This window comes from Ornithorhynchus anatinus, chromosome 12 (assembly GCF_004115215.2).
Source record: "Ornithorhynchus anatinus isolate Pmale09 chromosome 12, mOrnAna1.pri.v4, whole genome shotgun sequence".
Classification (NCBI taxonomy): Eukaryota; Metazoa; Chordata; class Mammalia; order Monotremata; family Ornithorhynchidae; genus Ornithorhynchus; species Ornithorhynchus anatinus.
In genome coordinates, this window is record NC_041739.1 from 10,676,005 (window position 1) to 10,695,682 (window position 19,678).

At 44.0% G+C, this 19,678-nt stretch overlaps 1 protein-coding gene across 5 annotated transcripts in view; it reads right to left on the reverse strand.

The window, feature by feature from the left end:
- The window catches only part of PALLD (palladin, cytoskeletal associated protein), a 420,168-nt gene that overhangs the window by 125,875 nt on the left and 274,615 nt on the right, over window positions 1-19,678 (reverse strand). The window contains exon 1 of one of the 5 annotated variants that reach the window (XM_029076745.2): window positions 6,708-6,755. The exons of the other annotated variants lie outside the window; for them this stretch is intronic. Coding sequence (XP_028932578.1) covers window positions 6,708-6,721 — 14 coding nt within the window. The 5' untranslated portion in view covers window positions 6,722-6,755. Of the gene's footprint in view, window positions 1-6,707; window positions 6,756-19,678 lie in introns of those variants that run through there. 5 annotated transcript variants of the gene reach the window in all.

Consider the following 19,678-nt stretch of genomic DNA (forward strand, 5'->3'; position numbering starts at 1 on the left):
ATGGATGGTGTTTTTAGAATAATGGTAATGTATCTTGGATGCATCTACTGATGTAGGAGATTAGATCAGTTAGCAGAAACAGCGTGGCCTAGTGGATAGAGCATGGGCTGGGAGTCAGAAGGACCTGGGTTCTAGTCCTGGCTCTGCTACTTGTCTGTTTTGGGACCTTGGGCAAGTCACTTCACTTCTCTGCGCCTCAGTTACCTCATCTGTATAATGGGGGTTTAAGACTACGAGCCCCATGTGGCACAAGGACTGTGTCCAACTAAATTAATAATAATGATAATGTTGGTATTTGTTAAGCGCTTACTATGTGCAGAGCACTGTTCTAAGCACTGGGGGAGATACAGGGTAATCAGGTCATCCCACGTGAGGCTCACAGTTAATCCCCATTTTACAGATGAGGTAACTGAGGCACAGAGAAGTTAAGTGACTTGCCCACAGTCACAGACCTGACAAGTAGCAGAGCTGGGAGTCGAACCCATGACCTCTGACTCTGAAGCCCAGGCTCCTTCCACTGAGCCACGCTGCTCCTTGTATCTTCTCCAGTGCTGGCTCACAGTAAGCACTTAAAGAGCAGCAAGAGGGCTAGGCAAGGAAAGCAGACCAATTTTGCCAGGTAGTTTCTAAATTTGCCCAGGAAGACTTACAAAAATCCATCCCTCTCTGGATAATTGGGAGGTGAGGACATTTGGTCAGTCTATACTGTGTTATCAGGAATCAATCAGTGGTAATGAGCACTTTCTATGTGTAAAGCATTGGATTAAGCACTTGGGAAAGGGCAATGCAAATGAGTTAGTTGGTAGACACAGTCTCTGCTCTCAAGTTTACAGCCCAAAATATGAGAATGCTATAAACCATATCAGAAACCTTTCTATTCCACATCTGCCAACTTCCATTCAATTGATACTATCAATCGATCAAAATGGCTCTCCTCAATCACCAGACAGTCCTCAAGAGTCTCCTTTAAACTAATGCGTTATTCTTTCTTACTTGGATACTACTCCATGGCTACCAGCTTTGATAATAATAATAATAACAGTAATAATTATAATAACAGCATTTGTTAAGAGCTTACTATGTTGCCAAGCACGGTACTAAGCCCTGGGGTGGATACAAGCAAATCAAGTTGGATACAGTCCCTGTCCTCTGTGGAGCTCAGAGTCTCAATCCCCATTTTACAGGTGAGGTAACTAGGCACAGAGAAGTGAAGTCACTCTCCTAAGGTCACACAGCAGACAAGCAGTGGAGTGGGGATTAGAACCCATGACCTTCTGACTCCGAGGCCCATGCTCTATCCACTACACCATGTAGCTTCCATCTTACCTTGGGTTTCCATCTTGCCCTTCCTATAGGAAAGCCCTTCTGCACATTTTCCCACGGTCTTCTCCCCTTCTAGACTCTAGGCTCTTTGTGGGCAGGGAATGTGTGTGTTATATTGTCGTGTTATCCTCACCCAAATACTATGCCCCCCATACCATATGCACTTAATATGACTGATTTAAGATTTGGAGAAATTACCATCTTTCTGGGAAGATTTAGGCACCTCCCCACCAACCCCAAAGCATTTGGAAGGGAGGCACTTTAATGCTTTACAAAGTAAAGAGAAACTGCCCTAGAGGAGTGTACAGTCTAAATGGGGGGATATATATGACTATCCACCAACAGGTTTAGTCCTCTCCGAGGGCAGGGGAAGAGGGGGTTGGTTTAGGTCAGAGGTTCTCATAGTTTGGACCTATCACTTTGGGTGTGTTTATGACCCTGCAGGCTACCTACCTCTACTTCCAGGGAGGATCTCTCTTCCCTTTCCTTGCCACCCAGCTCTTTCCCTTACCATCTCCTAACCTACTTATTCTGCAGCAAGGGACAAAAGGTGCAAGGCTTTGGGTTGGCAAAAGGGAGGAGTTTGAGACTAGGTGTGGATGTGGGCTACTTGGGAAATGAGAGAGAGTTGTGGATGGGCCATTGGGCACTTGCAAGAACAGGAAATAATAACTGTGGTATTTGTTAGGCACTTACTCTAGGCCCAGCACTGTGCTGACCACTGGAGCAGATACAGGATAATCAGATGGGATAGAATCCTTGACCCATATGGACCTCACAGTCAAAGGCAGTTGATACCCAAATAATGAAGTGGCTTGCCAACGTAACACTGCAGAAATGCAGGGGGGAGGTGGAATTTGTCAGGTTTTAATAATAATCCTAGTCCCAGGCTGGGCAGGTCAACGCCATTGGTAGTCTGCAGACAGAGTTTGGGAAATCATGGTCTAAATCAGTATATTTCAACCTTATTTTTTTTTAAAGGGAGAACCATTAAAGGATGATACTACCCTATGTCACTGGTTGAAGAGAATGCATAAGTATCAAGAAAGAAATTTTTAAAATCTGATTTGAACAGTGGAAATCTGCTTTCAGTCTTAGCTTCTGGAATGCTCTGGAATTCTGGGCAAGTAAATAAATGTCACTTTCCAATGTTTCAGTTATTCTGTTAAAGAGAAAGAGTGATTCCGGCAAGCCATTTTATATAGCCATTTACCTGCAAGGTGCTTCATTAACAAGCTTTCATTTCTCACCAAAACTACCTCATAAAATAATTAAATGATCTGCCCCAGGTGATGCAGGGGAATCAGTGGTGGAGCTGAGATTAGAACTCAAATGCTCTGTAAGTGCTGCCTCTGGCTAAGAATTGCTATCAAATGTCTATAAAAACCCTTTAAGATCCTTGTAAAGATGCTTCATATCTTCCCCTCTTATTTGGCTCATTACCAACAACGTCTCTCTAACCTGGACTGGAAATAGTTGCTTGTTCTAATCTTTGGAGATCAGTGCGTTAATTATTGCTGCAAATAAGGGTAAAAACTGGAACTATCCCAGGAACTTTAGAAGGTGGATGGTCCATTTCCTTTGGGTTTCATTTTTTTTCCAGGATCACCAATAAAGAGGGGGCAGGCTAGAGAATTTTCATTTTAATAACTGACAGATTGAGACACACACACACTCACACGCATAAATGTCAGTTTGTTACTTAAGTCATAGCAACTGTTTTTCCACTGTTAAGAATAGGAATCTAAACAAAACCACCTTCTCTGCTAACATTTAGAAGCAGCATGGCCTAGGGGAAAGATCATGGCCCTGCGAGTCAGAAGGACCCGGGTTCTAATTCCAGCTCCACCACTTGTCAGCTGTGTGACCTTGGATAAGTCACTTCACCTCGCTGGGACGCAGATCCCCATGTGGGACAGGGACTGTGTCCAACTTGATTAGCTTGTATCTACCCTAGAGTTGGTACAGTGCCTGTCACATGGTAAGCGCTTAAATACTATAAACAAACAGAACAACAAACAAAACATTTAAGAGTTGAGGGGAACTCTCACACCGATCAGTCAACATAAATCTTGTTATGAGCAGGGATCATGTCTACGAGCTCAGTTATACAGTTCTCTCCCAAGTGCTTAGTACAGCACACTATATACCATAAGTGCTCAGTAAATACGAATGATTGATCGATGGATTGATAAATGCTATTGTTGATCTTGTGCCCAAAGCCACTGACTTTTCTGTTCTGGGGTTAACTCTTCCCCTTCCACTGGAATGTGTCGTGGTGTTTCCTACCAGCTCCTAGCTCAGTTTGGGGCACCAGGTGGAGCGACTGCCTTTTTATTGGTTCTGACCTGCCGATTCTTTTCCTCCACACCCCAAGTTACTTCCTTTTGCTTTCTCTTAGGAAATTACAGATGTGTTCCAACCCATTTAATGGACTTTTTTTTAGCAGCTAGGTTTTTCCATTAAAGAGATCCTATTAAAAGTCAGTGATCAGACCATTCCTGAAAGTGGAGTTTCATGACCATTTTACTGGGTCCTGAATCTTGACTGCCATAACTAGCTTTGATTGCTAAAAGGAGTGCACAGACAAATCAAAGCTAATGTACAACTTTTGGCTCTATTGTATTTGTATTCACAGACAAAGCTCAATAATTTCAGCTGCTTGCCAAAGAGGCTTACTAAATTATTATTATTATGATATTTGTTGTTTCCTATGTTTCAAGCACTGTTCTAAGTGCTGGGTTAGGTACAAGTTAATCAGGTCAGACAGTCTCTATCCCACATGGAGCTCACAGTCTGAATAAGAGGGAGAACAGGCATTGAATCCTCACTTTACATATGAGGAAACTGAGGCAAAGAGAAATGAAGTGACTCATCCAAGGTCACATAGCAGGCAACTGATGGAGTCAGAATTAGAAATCAGATCCTCTGACTCCCAGGCCCGTCATCTTTCCATTAGGTTATGCTACTTCTCAATGTCTGCTTACATAAAGGCAACAGAAAAGTGGCAGTGGAAAAGTGACACGTTTAACGATTCAGCAGAGCTGAGAAATGCAACAGCGTTGTTATTCTCCCTTGTCCCAGTTATGCTTTAGGGAATCAAAACAACAAAAAAAAACCCCTTCAGCTATACCATTTATTTTCTCTCCCAGCTTTCCTAAAAATCCATAACACGCTTCTATTCTGAAATTCTCCAGTTCAGACTTCCTTATTTGGTTGCTGGAACCGTTCTTTGTCTTGTTCAAACATTCAGCTAAAGCAGCACGGCCCCTCTCCTCCCCATTTCTCTTCCTACACACACAGAGAGAAAGAGAGAGAGAGGAGGGGGGCAGCTGGGGGAAGGGAGAAAGGGAGAAAAAGAAAGAAGAGTCTGGCTTCAACAGATCACCCTGACTCAGCCTCCTTTCTAACCAATCACACGGTACTTATGCCCATTTAAGGAGTACCTTTCCTTTTGGAAATCCTAAGGGCACCAGGAAGTTTTTAAACTGTTTGGAAAGTCTGCTCTATCGCATATGCTGTAGTTAATCCCAAAACATGTATTTCATACCAATGCTTCTGGATGCCAGGCTTTACTGGTGAGCGTGTATTGTAAAGACACCACCACCTCCAACCCCCTACCCCCTCCCTGCAAATGCCAGCATCTTGCTAATTAGGTTTTTCTTGATTTAGGAATCTAGAGCTAATGTTCGGCTGAATTTGTGGACTTTTTAATGTGCCTAAAGCTACATTATGTATTGTTTACTCCAATCTATAGTTTTAATATATTGTAACCCTAACTAGAAATGCCAAGGAAATGAAATAAAACTCAGAACACACTTTCAGGTTGTGTTTTCTACACTTTCTTCATGGTCTGTCGCAGAATCCAGCTACACGTGTAGTATTGCTGAGAGCTATTTTCGAATTTCATTGTTCAGATGAACTAAAAACATAGATCTCTCTGTCCCCTGTTTAAGAAATGAATTGCGTTGGCCGCGTCCAATAAAACAGATGAATGTTCTGTGACATGTAAACAACTGAAATTTTTTCCTGTGGACAGTGCCTAGTATTTTAGTTCTTGGAATAGTGGGGGTGGTGGTTATTATTTCAAATAAGCTTATCATCAACAACTTCAAAATGAAAACTAAAGCACTAGCTGAACAAAGCGATTCGAGGGTTTCGAGCATTTTGCAATCTTCTCTTGTCTGATTTGGGAAACAAGCGATCTGAGGAATGATATGCTTCCTAGGAGAAAGCCCCTTTAGCAATCAGACCTTTCATTAAGATTCCTGAAGCTGGGCCTGAGAGGATGGCAGCCTCTTTCCACATGGGCTTCTCCATAAATGAAAACCCCAGGACTGCTTGTTTCTGAAAGCATTTGAAGGAAAAATGCAGACTATGTAAAAGCCTGACATCATATTACACCACCAAGCCTGATTGCCCCTGTCTGTCCTGTCCCCTCCATGGCCTTCAGTCCTTTCTGCTGTTTGTGATAGTCTCTCCCCCTAAAATAACTCTCACCATCATCTTCCTATGAGGATAGAGCATGAGCTTGGGACTGTACCTTTCTGTGTGATCTTGGGCAAGTCACTTAATTTCTCGGTGCTTCAGTTACCTCATCTGTAAAATGGGGATTAAAACTGTGAGCCCCTTATGGGACAGGGACTGTGTCCAATCTGATTTGCTGTATCCACCCCAGCTCTTAGAACAGTGCCTGGCACACAGTAAGTGCTTTACAAACACCGCAATTATTATTATGCTCCAGAGCCTCCAAAATCACCTGGATGCTTGCACAATCCCATCCCTGTCATTTTGGTTTCAGATCCCAGAAATCCCCTTAAATGGTACATCAGAGAAGCAGCACGGCCTCATGGAGAGAACACCAACCTGGGAGGCAGAAGAATCAACCTGAGTTCTAATCCCTGCTCTGCCACTTTGCTGTGTGCCCTTCACTTCACTTCTCCTCAGTTAGCTCATCTGTAAAATGGGGATTGAAGCTGTGAGTCCCATGTGGGACAGGGACTGTGTCCAACCCGATTTGCTTTAGCCACCCCAGCGCTTAATACAGTGGCCGGCACATAGTAAACCCCTCACCAGTACCCTAATCATAATGAAGTTGGGGTTGGTTCCTTTCTTCTCATTGTCACTTCTGAGTTGTCCTTATGTCCCGATTCATTTCCCTGTTCTGTTGTTCTTTCCCGGGCACCTAGTACAGCGCACGGCACACAGTGAGCACTCGATAAATACCACCGATGGATCGACCGATTGACAGCATTTGCCTTTGCCTATCCCATCATTTTGAAAGGCAAACAGGCAAGACAAATCTTGACTGCAGCTTCCGGTGAGTGGGCTGATTTGGCTCCGAGTCCAAACGTTTTATCTCGGCAGCCTAATTGGGAACTTACCGTGCTCCTGGCATAACCTATCCGAACAGCAGTGGTTCTCGGGAAGGTTTGCTGGAGCTTCTCAGCAGCCCGCGTGGCGTGCCAGCCACGGGACTGAAGGCGTTCTTGTAGGAAGGTTGCAGCTTCGGGTGTGGGAGCTTTTTTCCAACCCCTAACTCTCTACACCTGCTCATTACTCATCCAGTTTAGAAGGCTATGGGGTTTCTCATTAAGGAATGGCTGTTCAGTTAGTTCTTTTCACATGCCTAGTGTTCACTTCATCTTAAAGAAGTAGTGGCCTGGTGAAAAGAGCAGGGTCTGGGAGTCCGAAGACCTGGGCTCTAATTCTGGCTTTGCTACTTCACTGCTGTGTGACCTTGGCCAATTCACTTAAACTTCTTTGGGTCTCAGTTCTCTCATCTGCAAAATGGGGATTCAATATCTGTTCTGCCTCCTACTTACCCTGTGAACCTCATGTGGTACCTAATGATCTTATATCTAACCCAGTGCCTAGTACAGTGCTTGATACATAGTCAGCGCTTAAGAAATACCACAATTATTAGTATCATCCTCCTTTACAGCAGATGTCATGAGTAACGCCAGCATCTTGTCCTGGGACAGACTAATGTACCGCCCTCCAAGAAACGAGACAGTAAAGATTAAGTGCTCTCATCAAAACTGCGATTTTTATTCACATTAGATTGTAAGCCCTTCCCTGCCAACCCAGGGATCAGGGTATACTCTTTTCAAGAGCTAAGTACAGTGACCTGTATGCTCTAAGTGCTCAATAAATACTACCACTGCCAGTGGATTTCTCAAGGCTCCACATTTAGGAGGGACACAGGTGAATGTCCCAGTGCACTGCTGGCTCCACACACTGATCATGCTTACTTTTCAAGTTGCAGCGTGGCCTAATGGATAGAGCATAGGCCTGCAAGTCAGAAGGACCTAACCCTGGCTCTGCCACTTGCCTGCTGGGTGAACTTGGGCAAATCACTTCCCTTTTCTGTACTTCAGTTACCTCATCTGTAAAATAAGGATTAAGACTGTGGGACATGTGGGAAATGGACTGTGTCCCAACCTGATCATCTTTTACATACCTCGGAGCTTAGAACAGTGCCTGGCACATTGTAAGCGATTATCAAATACCATTAAAAATGTCGGCGATATTTTATGAGAAAGAATTGGGAAGGGAAGAATCCAGAAACAGCAGACTTCAGGCGAACAAGAAAAAACTTTTTGTGGTTATTTTTTTTTGCTCCCCTGAAGGCTGTTGTTTCTAGATTCTTCCTTTCTCAATTCCTTCCCACCCACTATTGCCATTACCCGCATTACCATTGTTGGAGGGGGAAGAAGGAAGATGAAGAGGGCAGAAAAAGAAAAGACAATAATAATAGTAATTGTGGCATATGTTAACCACTTACTGTGTGTCAAACACCATACTAAGCTCTGGGATAGATACAGGAGAAGTAGTTGAACACAATCCCGAATGGATGGGGGGCAGGTATTTACCCAGCATTTTGCACATGAAGAAACAGGCACAAAGTTCCGTGATCTGCCCCATACGAATACAAGGAACCAGAAGAGAATGGGGAAGGAGGCAGGTGGAGTTAATCTTTTTGGTCACAGTTTGGAGAAGACTGTTGGAAACTCAGGAGTCGTTCCTTGCTTTCAACACAAAGAGTAAAATAAAACTCCTGAAGGGACTTAGAAGCAGTTGGAAGTACCACAAAATTAAGCCTACCATTTGCTGTCCTCCGTCTACATTTCCTCCCTCCTCTTCTCCTACTGTCCCCTCAACTCTCATTGCTGGGTTCTCTCCTTGGGCTCACCTGGAACAGCCACCAGCTACCTGCAGATGAATTTCCCAGATATCAATCAGCCAAAGATATCTGCCTCCCCCAAACATCTGTGTGTCTCTCATCCTCCCCACAGGGCCCACAGCCAGTATCACACAACAACAAGAGTGAAGCGATGGTATCTTCTTATGTGGAGATTTCGGAATGGAAGGTGAGGTCACCACAAGGATCTCCCTGAGACAGAGGGAGAGCCCCGTTAATCTCCTCCTGCATAGTTCAAGTTGTAAATAAATAGAGCCCAAGGGAAAGTGAGTCACCGGCATGCCCCTTGACTTCTTCCCTACTGAGGCAGGAAGCAATTCTACAGCAGGAGTTGGGCCATTTAGATCAGGTCCCTCTTCCTTATTTTAAAAAGGAATTGAATTCCCAAACAGGGGTCCTCATTTGCTTGAGTAATGATCTCTTCCTTTTCACTCTGCTGAAATGCCTTCAAGCAGGATTAGGAAATCAGGGATAGTTTTAAATGTTGGCTCCCCATCCAAGACCGAAGACAAAACCTCAGCGTGGAAACTGGAAGCTATTATTCCCATCTTGCCCCTCAGAAAGTGCCAGACCACCTTTTAGAAGCACATTAGGAGAGGAAGGGGAGGGAAAAAAGCCAACAAAAACCTGTCAGAGATTGGTGAAAACAGGTTCCTCTGTTCTTAGCTCCCTTTTCTCTCTCTCCTCCTTGCCTTCTCTCTGACATTAACAGTCCAGTCTACATGGGGCCTCGACCAGAGCCCAACTCAAACTCCATCCCCTCTGAGAATCCTTCCTTGAGTGAAGTATCTTTTTCCTTAGACATAATCTCAGGTCCCAGGCTGGGGCCTGCTGTGTGTTTGGATCCGAACCTGGCACTTCATAAACATTTGGTAAATCCATCAATATAGATGATGATGATCTTTCAGTTAAACCCTTTTTCTAATCAATACTAACTTGAGGTTTTGTCAAGACATTGGCTATTTTCCAAGAAACATAGACTTTTCAAGCAAAGGCTCCCCACAGGACCTCTGTCTAGACAGGTTAAGTTTCCATCACAACCTTCCACAATGCCCATTAAACTTCTTTTTTTAAAAACTCTTTTTAAATGATTAGAGAGTAATTGTGCATACCTTATACTGTTTTGGGTATGACTTTGATGCCTGTTTCCTCATTTGTAAAACAGGGATTTTGATAGCTGTTCTCCAGACCCATTGGGGACCTGATTATCTGGCATCTACCCCAGTGCTTAGTACAGGGTTAGGCACATAGTAAGCGCTTAACAAATGCCATTATTATATTATAAGCCTCTGTCCCTTCAAAAACCTGTTAGTCCTGGTATCTGTGCAAGCCTCTGTTCCTTCAAAAACCTGTTAGTCCTGGTATCTGTGCACTTTATTTTTGACTGTAAATTTAGTATCAAATTTATCATCTTCTATGTGAGTACTGTGCTTGTACAGACCAAATAACCCTATTCTTTCCCATTAGTAAAGAGAAAATGGGACTCCGCAACAGTACAGAGTTTGTCCTCCATGGACGTAGGAAGAGGAGTGAAGATCTGTAAATCCTGCTGTTCTTCCCGCCACTGGTCAGGGGATACCCAGAACCCAAAATAATAATCATAGTATAACTGTCGTTTTGTTAATCACTTATTATGTGCCAAGCACTGTACCAAGTATCAAGGTAGATGATCAGATGATCAATTTCCTCATGGGGCTCACAGTCTAAGTAGGAGGGAGAACAGGTATTGAATCGCTGTTTTGCAGAATAGGGCGCTGAGGCACGGGGAAGTTTAAGTGTCTTGCCCAAGGTCACACAGTAGGTAAGGAGCAGAGACAGAATTAGAGCCCAGTTCCTTTGTCTTCCAGGTCAGTGCTCTTTCCCTATCAATCAATCATCTTTATGGAGCATCTATGGTGTGCAAAGCACTGTAATCACCACTTGAGAGGGTATAAGAGAGATCAAAGACAAAGAATATATTGCTCTAGTGGGAGACACACACAAAATGACTTACAGATAGGAGGAAAACAAGAGTGGAAGGGTAGGTGAATAAGCAAGTGTTCACATACTAAAGTACATAAATCAGTGTGATCCAGCAGAAGAAAATTAATCCGAGAATGCCACTTGGAGGAGGTGGGATTTCAGAAAGGCTTGGAAGATGGTGGGGTTTGGAGGAGGGAGCTTCAAGAATTGAAGCCTGCTTCACCAGAGGATCAGGAATAGGAATAACGATATTGGGTTTTCCAGCTGGTTCAAGGAGTTGGGTTCCAGGTTAAAGAGCAACAGCATGACCTAGAAGATAGAGCACAGGCCTGGGAGTCAGAAGAACCTGGGTTCTAATTCTGGCTCCGCCACATGGCTGCTGTGTGACCTTGGGCAAGTCACTTCACTTCTCCGTGCCTCAGTTACCTCATCTGTAAATTGGGGATTGAGACTGTGAGCCCCATGTGGGACATGGATTGTGTCCCACCTGTTAAGCTTGTATCTACCCTAGCACTTAGTACAATGCCTGGCACATAGTAAGCGCTTAACAAACACCATAAAAGATATTAAATAAACTGCAGCTGCAAAATGATAGCTTCTCTATCTGTAGGTTTAGATGTCCATCTTCGCTGGGTAGGTGCATTTTTTGATTTTAGAAATTCCATTAATAATAAAGCTCCTTGGCAATAGACAGCATTCAGGAATCTGTCCCAAGATGCTGAGAATTCTAATGTCCGGACTAAAGAGGTGCTGACACCCGCACTGCAGGTGAGCGAGCAGCCCTTCGACAGAACTTTGGGGTCACTGGTAATAACGCTAATACTTACAATAATAATAATGGCATTTGTTAAGTGCTTACTTTGTGCCACGCACTGTATGGATACAAGCAAATCGGGTTGGAAAGGTTCCTGTCATTCTTTCATTCAATTGCATTTATTGAGCACTTACCATGTGCAGAGCACTGTATTAAGTGCTTGGGAGAGTACAATATAACAGTAAACAGACACATTCCCTGACCACAGTAAGATTACAGTCTAGGGAGGGGTTGGACACAATCCCTGTCTCTCGTGAGGCTCACGGTCTCAATCCCCATTTTACAGATGAGGTAACTGAGGCTCAGAGAAGTGAAGTGACTTTTCCAAAGTCACACAGCGGACAAGTGGTGGAGCAGGGATTAGAACCCATGGCCTTCTGACTCCCAAGTAAAATGTGTGACCAATTCAGAACACACATTGTTTAATGAGTTCCCTTTGTCTGAATCTGGTGACAGTGAAAGGAGAAATGAAACCATAGTGGACTCGGATGGAAGAATGGAAAAAGGAAAAAAAAAATCCTAGACCCCCAAACCAAGCAAAAAACAATTATCACCATGTGGTTTTCTCTATGACATTTTTGCATGTCAGTCAAGTGTATTTATTGAGTGCCTACTATGTGCAGAGGTACTAAGCACTTGAGAGAAGCACAATAGAGAAGCAGCGTGACTCAGTGGACAGAGCATGGGCTTGGGAGTCAGAGGTCATGGGTTCTAATCCCAACTCTGCCACCTGTCAGTTGTGTGACTTTGGGCAAGTCACTTTACTTCTCGGTGCCTCAGTTACCTCATCTGTAAAGTGGGGATTAAGACTGTGAGCCTCACATGGGACAACTTGATTACCCTGCATCTAATCCAGTGCTTAGAACAATGCTTGGCTCAAGGTAAGCGCTTAACAAATACCAACATTATTATTATTATAACACACGTTCCCTGCCCCCAAGAAGCTTACAGTCTAGAAGGGGAGACAGACATTACTATAAGTATATTACAGATAGGTACGTAAGTGCTTAGTACAGTGCTCTGCACACAGTAAGCGCTCAATAAATACAATTGAATGAAGTGCTGTGGTGTTGGGAGGGAGGATGAATAAAGGGAGTGAGTCAGGGGGTGACACAGAAGGGAGCTGAAGAAAAGGAAAAGAAGTTTCAAGAAATGGAGGAGTCACTAGACCAGGCATAGATTAATTTAAAAGTTGGATAATAATAATTATAGTAATTATGGTATTTGTTAAACCTTTACTATGTGCCAAGCTCTGTTCTGAGCACTGAGGTAGATACAAGGTAATCAGGTTGTCCCACGTGGGGTCGCAGTCTTCTCGCAGTCTTCATCCCCATTTTACAGATGAGGTCACTGAGGCCCAGAGAAGTGAAGTGATTTGCCCAAGGTGTCACAGCGGACAAGTGGCGAATCTGGGATTAGAACCCATGTCCTCAGACTCCCAAGCCCCAGGATCTTTCCACTAAGCCATGCAGGATGTATACTTGCTACATTTGTGCAAACTGTCTGTTGATTTCTGGGAGGGATAACTTTGGGAGTTGCTTTCTCCTGCAACAAATCAGCCGGTAATAATTTTAGCAATTCCTGTTTCCTTTAATGTCTCAGTGTGGAACGAGAGACAGACTTGGAAAGTAACTAAATCTGAAAGTCAACATTTTATTTCCTTTCCCTTAGATGCCAACCTTCCTAGGAAATTGGTAGGCAGGGAAGACAAGAGTAGTAGGGGAAAGGAGACAAAACCGACTATCCCTGCAATTTTTTTTTTTTAAAGTCTTGATGGTTTCCAGGCCCTGCACACTCTGAAGTAACATTTACTGATAGCGAAGAGACTTCTTGGGGAGACTATCTGATGAGCAGACAAGCCGATGACTAAGTTCTGTTTATGCTATGAAGCGGTCGGAGACTACTACAGATGCAGCACAACCCCTGCTAGAGAGGAAGCCCACAGTAAGTGGGGCGAGGAGGACTCAGAATTGCTGGGGGCAAAAGAGTGATTTACAAACAAAAGTGTACAGTCATTCCAAGGATGTGAGAAATACCTTCAGGTATGTGGGATTTTGTGTCCGTAGGGGCTCAAGCTACTCATTTTCAAAGGTTCAGAAACCTCTGGGTAGCCTAAAATCATTAAATAATAAAAGCAATCTGAACTCAGTTGCTGGGGAAGCAGCGTGGCTCAGTGGAAAGAGCCTGGGCTTCGGAGTCAGAGGTCATGGATTCGAATCCCGGCTCTGCCACTTGTCAGCTGTGTGACTGTGGACAAGTCACTTAACTTCTCTGTGCTTCAGTTACCTCATCTGTAAAATGGGGATGAAGACTGTGAGCCTCACGTGGGACAACCTGATTACCCTGTATCTCCCCCAGCGCTTAGAACAGCGCTCTGCACATAGTAAGCGTTTAATAAATATCAACATTATTATTATTATTAAAAGTTATTGAGGGAGACAGGATGACGTGAGACATCTCTGCATCAAACAAAAACTCCTCACTATTGTCTTTAAACCACTCCACCACCCTGTGCCCTCCTATCTCACCTTTCTTCTCCTTCTACAACCGAGCCCGCACACTCGGCTCCTCTGGTGCTAACCTGCTCACCGTGCTTCCATCTCACCACCTACCCCTAGATCGTGTCGTGCCTTGGCCTGGCACACCCTCTCTCCTCTAATCCGAAGAACAACAAATCTCCCCCCTTTCAAAGCCTTATTGAAGGCACGGCTCCTCCCGGAAGCCTTACCAGACTAAGCCCCACCATTCCTCATGTCCCACTTCCTTTTGCGTCACCCTGACTTGATCCCTTTTCCTCTCCCCGCCATTCCAGCCCCAGAGCACTTATGTACAGATCTGTAATTTTATTTATTTGTATTGATGTCTGTCTTTCCCCCTCTAGACTCTAAGTTCATTGTGGGCAGGGAACGTGTCTGTTTATTGTTCTATTGTACTCTGTCAAGTGCTTAGTACAGTGCTCTACACATATGTAGAGCACTCAATAAATATGAATGAATAAGAAGCAGCATGGCGTAGTGGAGAGGGCATGGGCCTTGGAGACAGGTCGTGAGTTCTGATCCTGGTTCTGCCACTGGTCTGCTGTGTGGTCTTGGGCAAGTCACTTCACTTCTCTGGACCTCTGTCACCTCATCTGTAAAATGGGGTTTTAGACAGTGAACCCCTCATGGGATGGGGACTGTGTTTGTTTGTATCCAATCCAGCCTTAATATGGTGCCTGGCACATGTACGCATTTAACAAATACCACAACAAATTATTACTGTTATTATTATTATGGAAAGTGCTGTATGGTTCCGTGTGTCAGAACACCTAGGTTCCAATCCCAGTTCTGGAACTGGCCTACTGACCTTGGGCAAGCCACATAACCTCTCTGAGCCTTAACTCAGTCTCCTTATCTGTAAAAAGGGAATAAGATGGATAGTGAGCCCCAAGTGTGAGGGATGGTGTCCACCTCATAATCATGTATCTAATCAGTCAGTCATATTTACTGAGCTATGTGTGCAGGGCACTGTATTAAGCAGTTGGGAGAGTACAATACAATAATATAACAGACACATTCGCTGCTCACAGTGAGCTTACGTCCCGGGAATCTATTCCAGCACTTATACCATCAGCTCTTGACAATAATTGGTTGGCGAGGATAAAAATGTTGATTAGAATGGAAAAAGTATCAGTTAAGTGTGGTCTGGTGAAAAGAGCCAGGACTTGGGAGTCAGGAGACCCGAGTTCTAATTTCAGATCCACGACTTGCCTGCTGTGTGACCTTGGGCAAATCATTTATCTTCTCTGTGTCTCAGTTTACTCATCTGTCAAACTCCCTTCACTCACATAACTGACAGATCAGCACTCTTTCCCTCTTCAAAGTCCAACTGAAATCGTATCTCTTCCAAGAAGCCCTCCCAGCTGTCATTCTCCCACCTGTGCACCTCACCCCACCTCCTAAGCACTAAAGTACTCCCCCACCCTTCCCTTAGCAGCATTTATGTACAAATTCTTATACTCAGTTGCTTCCCTTACCTGTAATTTCTTTGAATGTCAGTCTCCCTCGTTAGACTGTAAAATCCTTGAGGGCAGGGATCAGGTCTGCCAACTGCACCATACTCTCCCAAGCTCTTAGTACAATGTGTGGTACATAATAAGTGCTCACAAGGACCCCAATTATTATTATTATTATTACTACAGCTGAGTCGGGGAAAAAGGACAAGATGATTATTATAACTCACTCAGGTCCACTTTGTCCGGATTCACCAACAAGGGACACTTCGTTTGTGGGCTCACTGTGTGCAGAGGCACTGTACTAAGCCCTTAGGAGAATATAATACATGGAGTTGGTAGCCACATTCCCTGACTACACACACAAATGGGCCTGGGAGTCAGAAGGTCATGAGTTCTAATTTTGCTCTGCCACTTGTCTGCTCTGTGACCTTGGGCTAGTCAACTTCTCTGTACCTCAGTTATCTCATCTGGAAAATGGGGATCAAGACTGTGAGCCCTATTTGAGACAACCTGATTAGCTCGCATCCACTCCGGCACTTAGAACAGTGCTTGGCACATAGTAAGTGCTTAACAAATGTCATAATCATCCTTATCCCTAGAGGCAGGGGTTATGATGGGTGAAGTGCAAAGTGAATACCCCAACTATGGTGACAGTGAAATTGAACATTCTCTCCTTCTCCCTTTCCTCCACCCCAACCAAACACCATATTAGACACCACTGGAGTGTTTCCCACACAATCCCTCATCAAGGCCTCCTGGAAGCAGAGAATCCAAGAACATTTGTCTGCTGCGTGACCTTGGGCAAGAGACTTAACTTCTCTGCGCCTCAGTTACAGTCCCTCTAGACTGTAAGCTCATCGTGGCCTGGGAATGTCTCTGCTATCCCTGTTGTATTGTACTGTCCCAAGCTCTTCCTACAGTGCTCTGCACATAGTAAGTGCTCAATAAATGCCACTGATTGACCAATTACATCAGCTGTAAAATGGAGATTAAGACTGTGCCTTCCATGTGGGACATGGACCGTGTCCCATCTGATTAACGTGTATCTACTTCAGTGCTTAGTAAGGTGCCTGGCACGTGGAAAGCGCTTAACAAATACCATTAAAAAACAAAACCACAACTTTCCACAAGAGAAATAACAGATTATTTTCCGAGCGTCAAAGGTGAGGGAGAAGGTTGGGTTAAAAACACAATAGATATCACTACACTTCCATATCTAGGTTTCAGTGACCACGGGACGGGACGCTTTAAAGAAGAACAAATCAGTAAGACAGGGCCGTGCCCTTGGTATAGTACATAAACCAGAAGGAACGAGAAAGGAGGTTTTGGCAGGTATCACTAACAAAGCCATATTAAGAATTCAAAGAAGGTTAGAAGCGGAGAAGGGAAGTAACACAAAACAGCACTAAAAGGGAAAGTGATGCAAAATAGAGCTAGAGTCACCAGAATCGGTATGAAGGGAGAGAAATGAGAACTGGCAAAAATCCGTGTTCAGCTTTCAGTGGAATTATGCTGCAACATAGCATGTGGGTTCACAAACAGAGTGAGGTCAGCGTTACGGGGCAGTGCCAGAGAGGCAGGAAAGAAAAGAAAACACATGATGCAGCATTTGGACTCGGGCTGCTGAATTCAGCAAGGGCAAATGAGGAGAACATGAGTGTAATAGTTTGGTTGATCTGGGTACTTGATCTGAAGATTTTGAAGCCGAGTTCAAGGGTCACAAGATGAGATGACTTCTGAAATCCTCGGTAAGAATTCAAGACCGAGTCCCTTCTGCTGGAATAGACTATAGCCAGTTTCCCAAATGCCAGGCCACCCAGTGGAATGCGAGAAATATGGCACTAACCGTTTCCCCTCTGGAAACAGCATTATAATTCTCTTCCTGGTCGGCTAAAAACATCAGCTCCTAAAGCAAGACAGGAATGATTCCAGACTTCCAGTTACAGAATTCTTAAAGTGCCAAAAAAGATAATAGACAATAAGTTTTTTTCTTTTTACCTGAAAAAAGAGTCCCTTCCCATCGTTCAGACCCAAGCCTGAAGTAGTGGAGAACAGAGGAGGTGAAGAAGTAGATTTTTTTCAATTATCTTGATCAATCGATTGGATTTATTGAGCGCTTACGGTGTGCAGAGCACTGTACTAAATGCTTGATAGAGTTCAACATAACAGATGGTAGACACATTCCCTGCCCAAAAGGAGCTTAGAGTCTAGAGGGGGAGACAGACGTTAATATAAGTAAATTGCAGCTATGAACGGAAGCGCTGTGATCCCAGAAATCAGAGCCAAAGTTAAGAGGGTAGGTCCGAATCACTGTTGAGTTGTGGCAGGGACTGCGTGGCTCTTATGTTTTCCTACTCCACTTTATCTTTTCCTTAACCTAGGGGTTCCCTCTCTTATGCCCAGGTGGGATAGGGCCCAGGGTGGGTATAATCTTGGGACCTGCAGTGCTGATCAGGAAGTGTTAGAAATAATTAACTGATTCCTCCCAATGCTCTGTACCTAACTCAGAGGAGTTTAGGAAGGAGAAAGGCTCCTACATAAAGTATACAGGTCTGTACAGCTCACTCTATTATGCAAATAGGGAGAAACAGCGTGGCTTAGTGGCAAGAACATGGCCTTGGAAGTCAGAGGATGTGGGTTCTAATCCCGGGTCCGCCACTTGGCTGTGTGACCTTGGGCAAGCCACTTAACTTCTCTGTGCCTCAGTTACCTCATCTGGAAAATGGGGATTTTGACTCAGCGCCATGTGAGACAACTTGATTACCTTGTATCTAGAACAGTGCTCAATACCATCATTATTATTATTATTATTATTAAATAACCATGCAAATGCAGTGATGGTAATGGTCGTCATTTATGACTACTTCTCTCCTTACTTTAGGTCAAGATTGGGAAGCAACCCTGAGTGAAAGGAGAGTGTGATACTTTCTGATATGGTTAGGTGAATCAGAGACTTTGGGTGTAGGCCAAGAATTGATTTTAAATGTCTGTCTTCCCCACTTGATTGTAAGTTCTTTGAGGACAGGAAACATATCTACCAACTCTGTACTCTATTGTACTCTCCCAAGTGTTTAATACAATTCTCTGCACACGGTAAATGTTCAATAAGTACCACTGAATGACTGAGTCATATGAAGCATCTCCATCTTTAGCGGAATAGCCACAACCCACTCACAGTGCCTCAATCTAGACTAAGCTCGTTGTGGGCAGGGAATGTGTCTATTGTGATATTGTACTCTCCCAAGTGCTTAGTACTGTACTCTGCACACAGTAAGCGCTCAATAAATATGAATGAATGAACAAATGAATGAAGGAATCTCATCTATCTCTCTACTCACCTCTGGCCCGGAACTCCCTCCCCTTCCATACATGACAGATCACTACTCTCCCCACCTCCTTCCTCCCCACCTTCAAAGCCTTATTAAAATGACATCCCCTCCAACAGGCCTTTCCTAAAATCTAATTTTCCCTACTCCCTTCTCCTTTTTGGTTAACACATGCATTTGATCTGTATGCACTCTTTAAGCACTTGATATTCAATCCACCCTCAGCCTCGCAGCATTTATCTACATAGGCAGAATTTATTTTAATGTCTGGCTGCCCCTTTTGTCTCTAAGCTCATTGTGGGCAGCTAATGTGTCTGCCAACTCTGTTGAATTGTACTCTCCCAAGCGCCTAGTCCAGTGCTCTGTACATAGCAAATGTTCAGTAAATACCATTAATGGATTTATTACCCACAAGGAGACACTGCAGTGAGTTTGGGGCCTCAAAAACCTCATGGTCCCCATGTGCATCCTGTTTGCTAATCCAGACACAACATGAGCTTTCTGTTAAGCAAAAGTCCAAAGCTAGACTAAGTGGAGTAATCACCAGCCATCGCCATTTTGGGTCCCTTTATCTATCCTGCCATCCTTGTGGACAAGGAACATTATTTTACCTCTTAATACAGTACAATCCACACTGTGGGCACGCAATAAATACATTTACTATGACTACCATGACCACCCCCTTCACTTTCTCTGCTTAATTCACCTCCATCCTCTGAAGCTTTCCGGTTTTGGTCCATTTGATAAAGAATGGAAATGCACTTCGGATTACTGTGTTCAGGGCACTGTACTGTTTCGGAGAGTACAATACAACAATACGATCATCACAATCCCTGCCCACAATGAGTTTACAGTCCAGGGAGGGAGACAGACATTAATATAAATAAATAAAATTACAGCTACGTACCTAAGTGCTGTGGGGCTGGGAGGGAAGAATGAATAAAGGGATCAAGTCAGGGTGACGCAGAAGGGAGTGGGAGAAGAGGGAAAAGGGGCTTTGTCAGGGAAGGCCTTTTGGAGGAGATCTGCCTTCAATAAGGCTTTGAATATGGAGA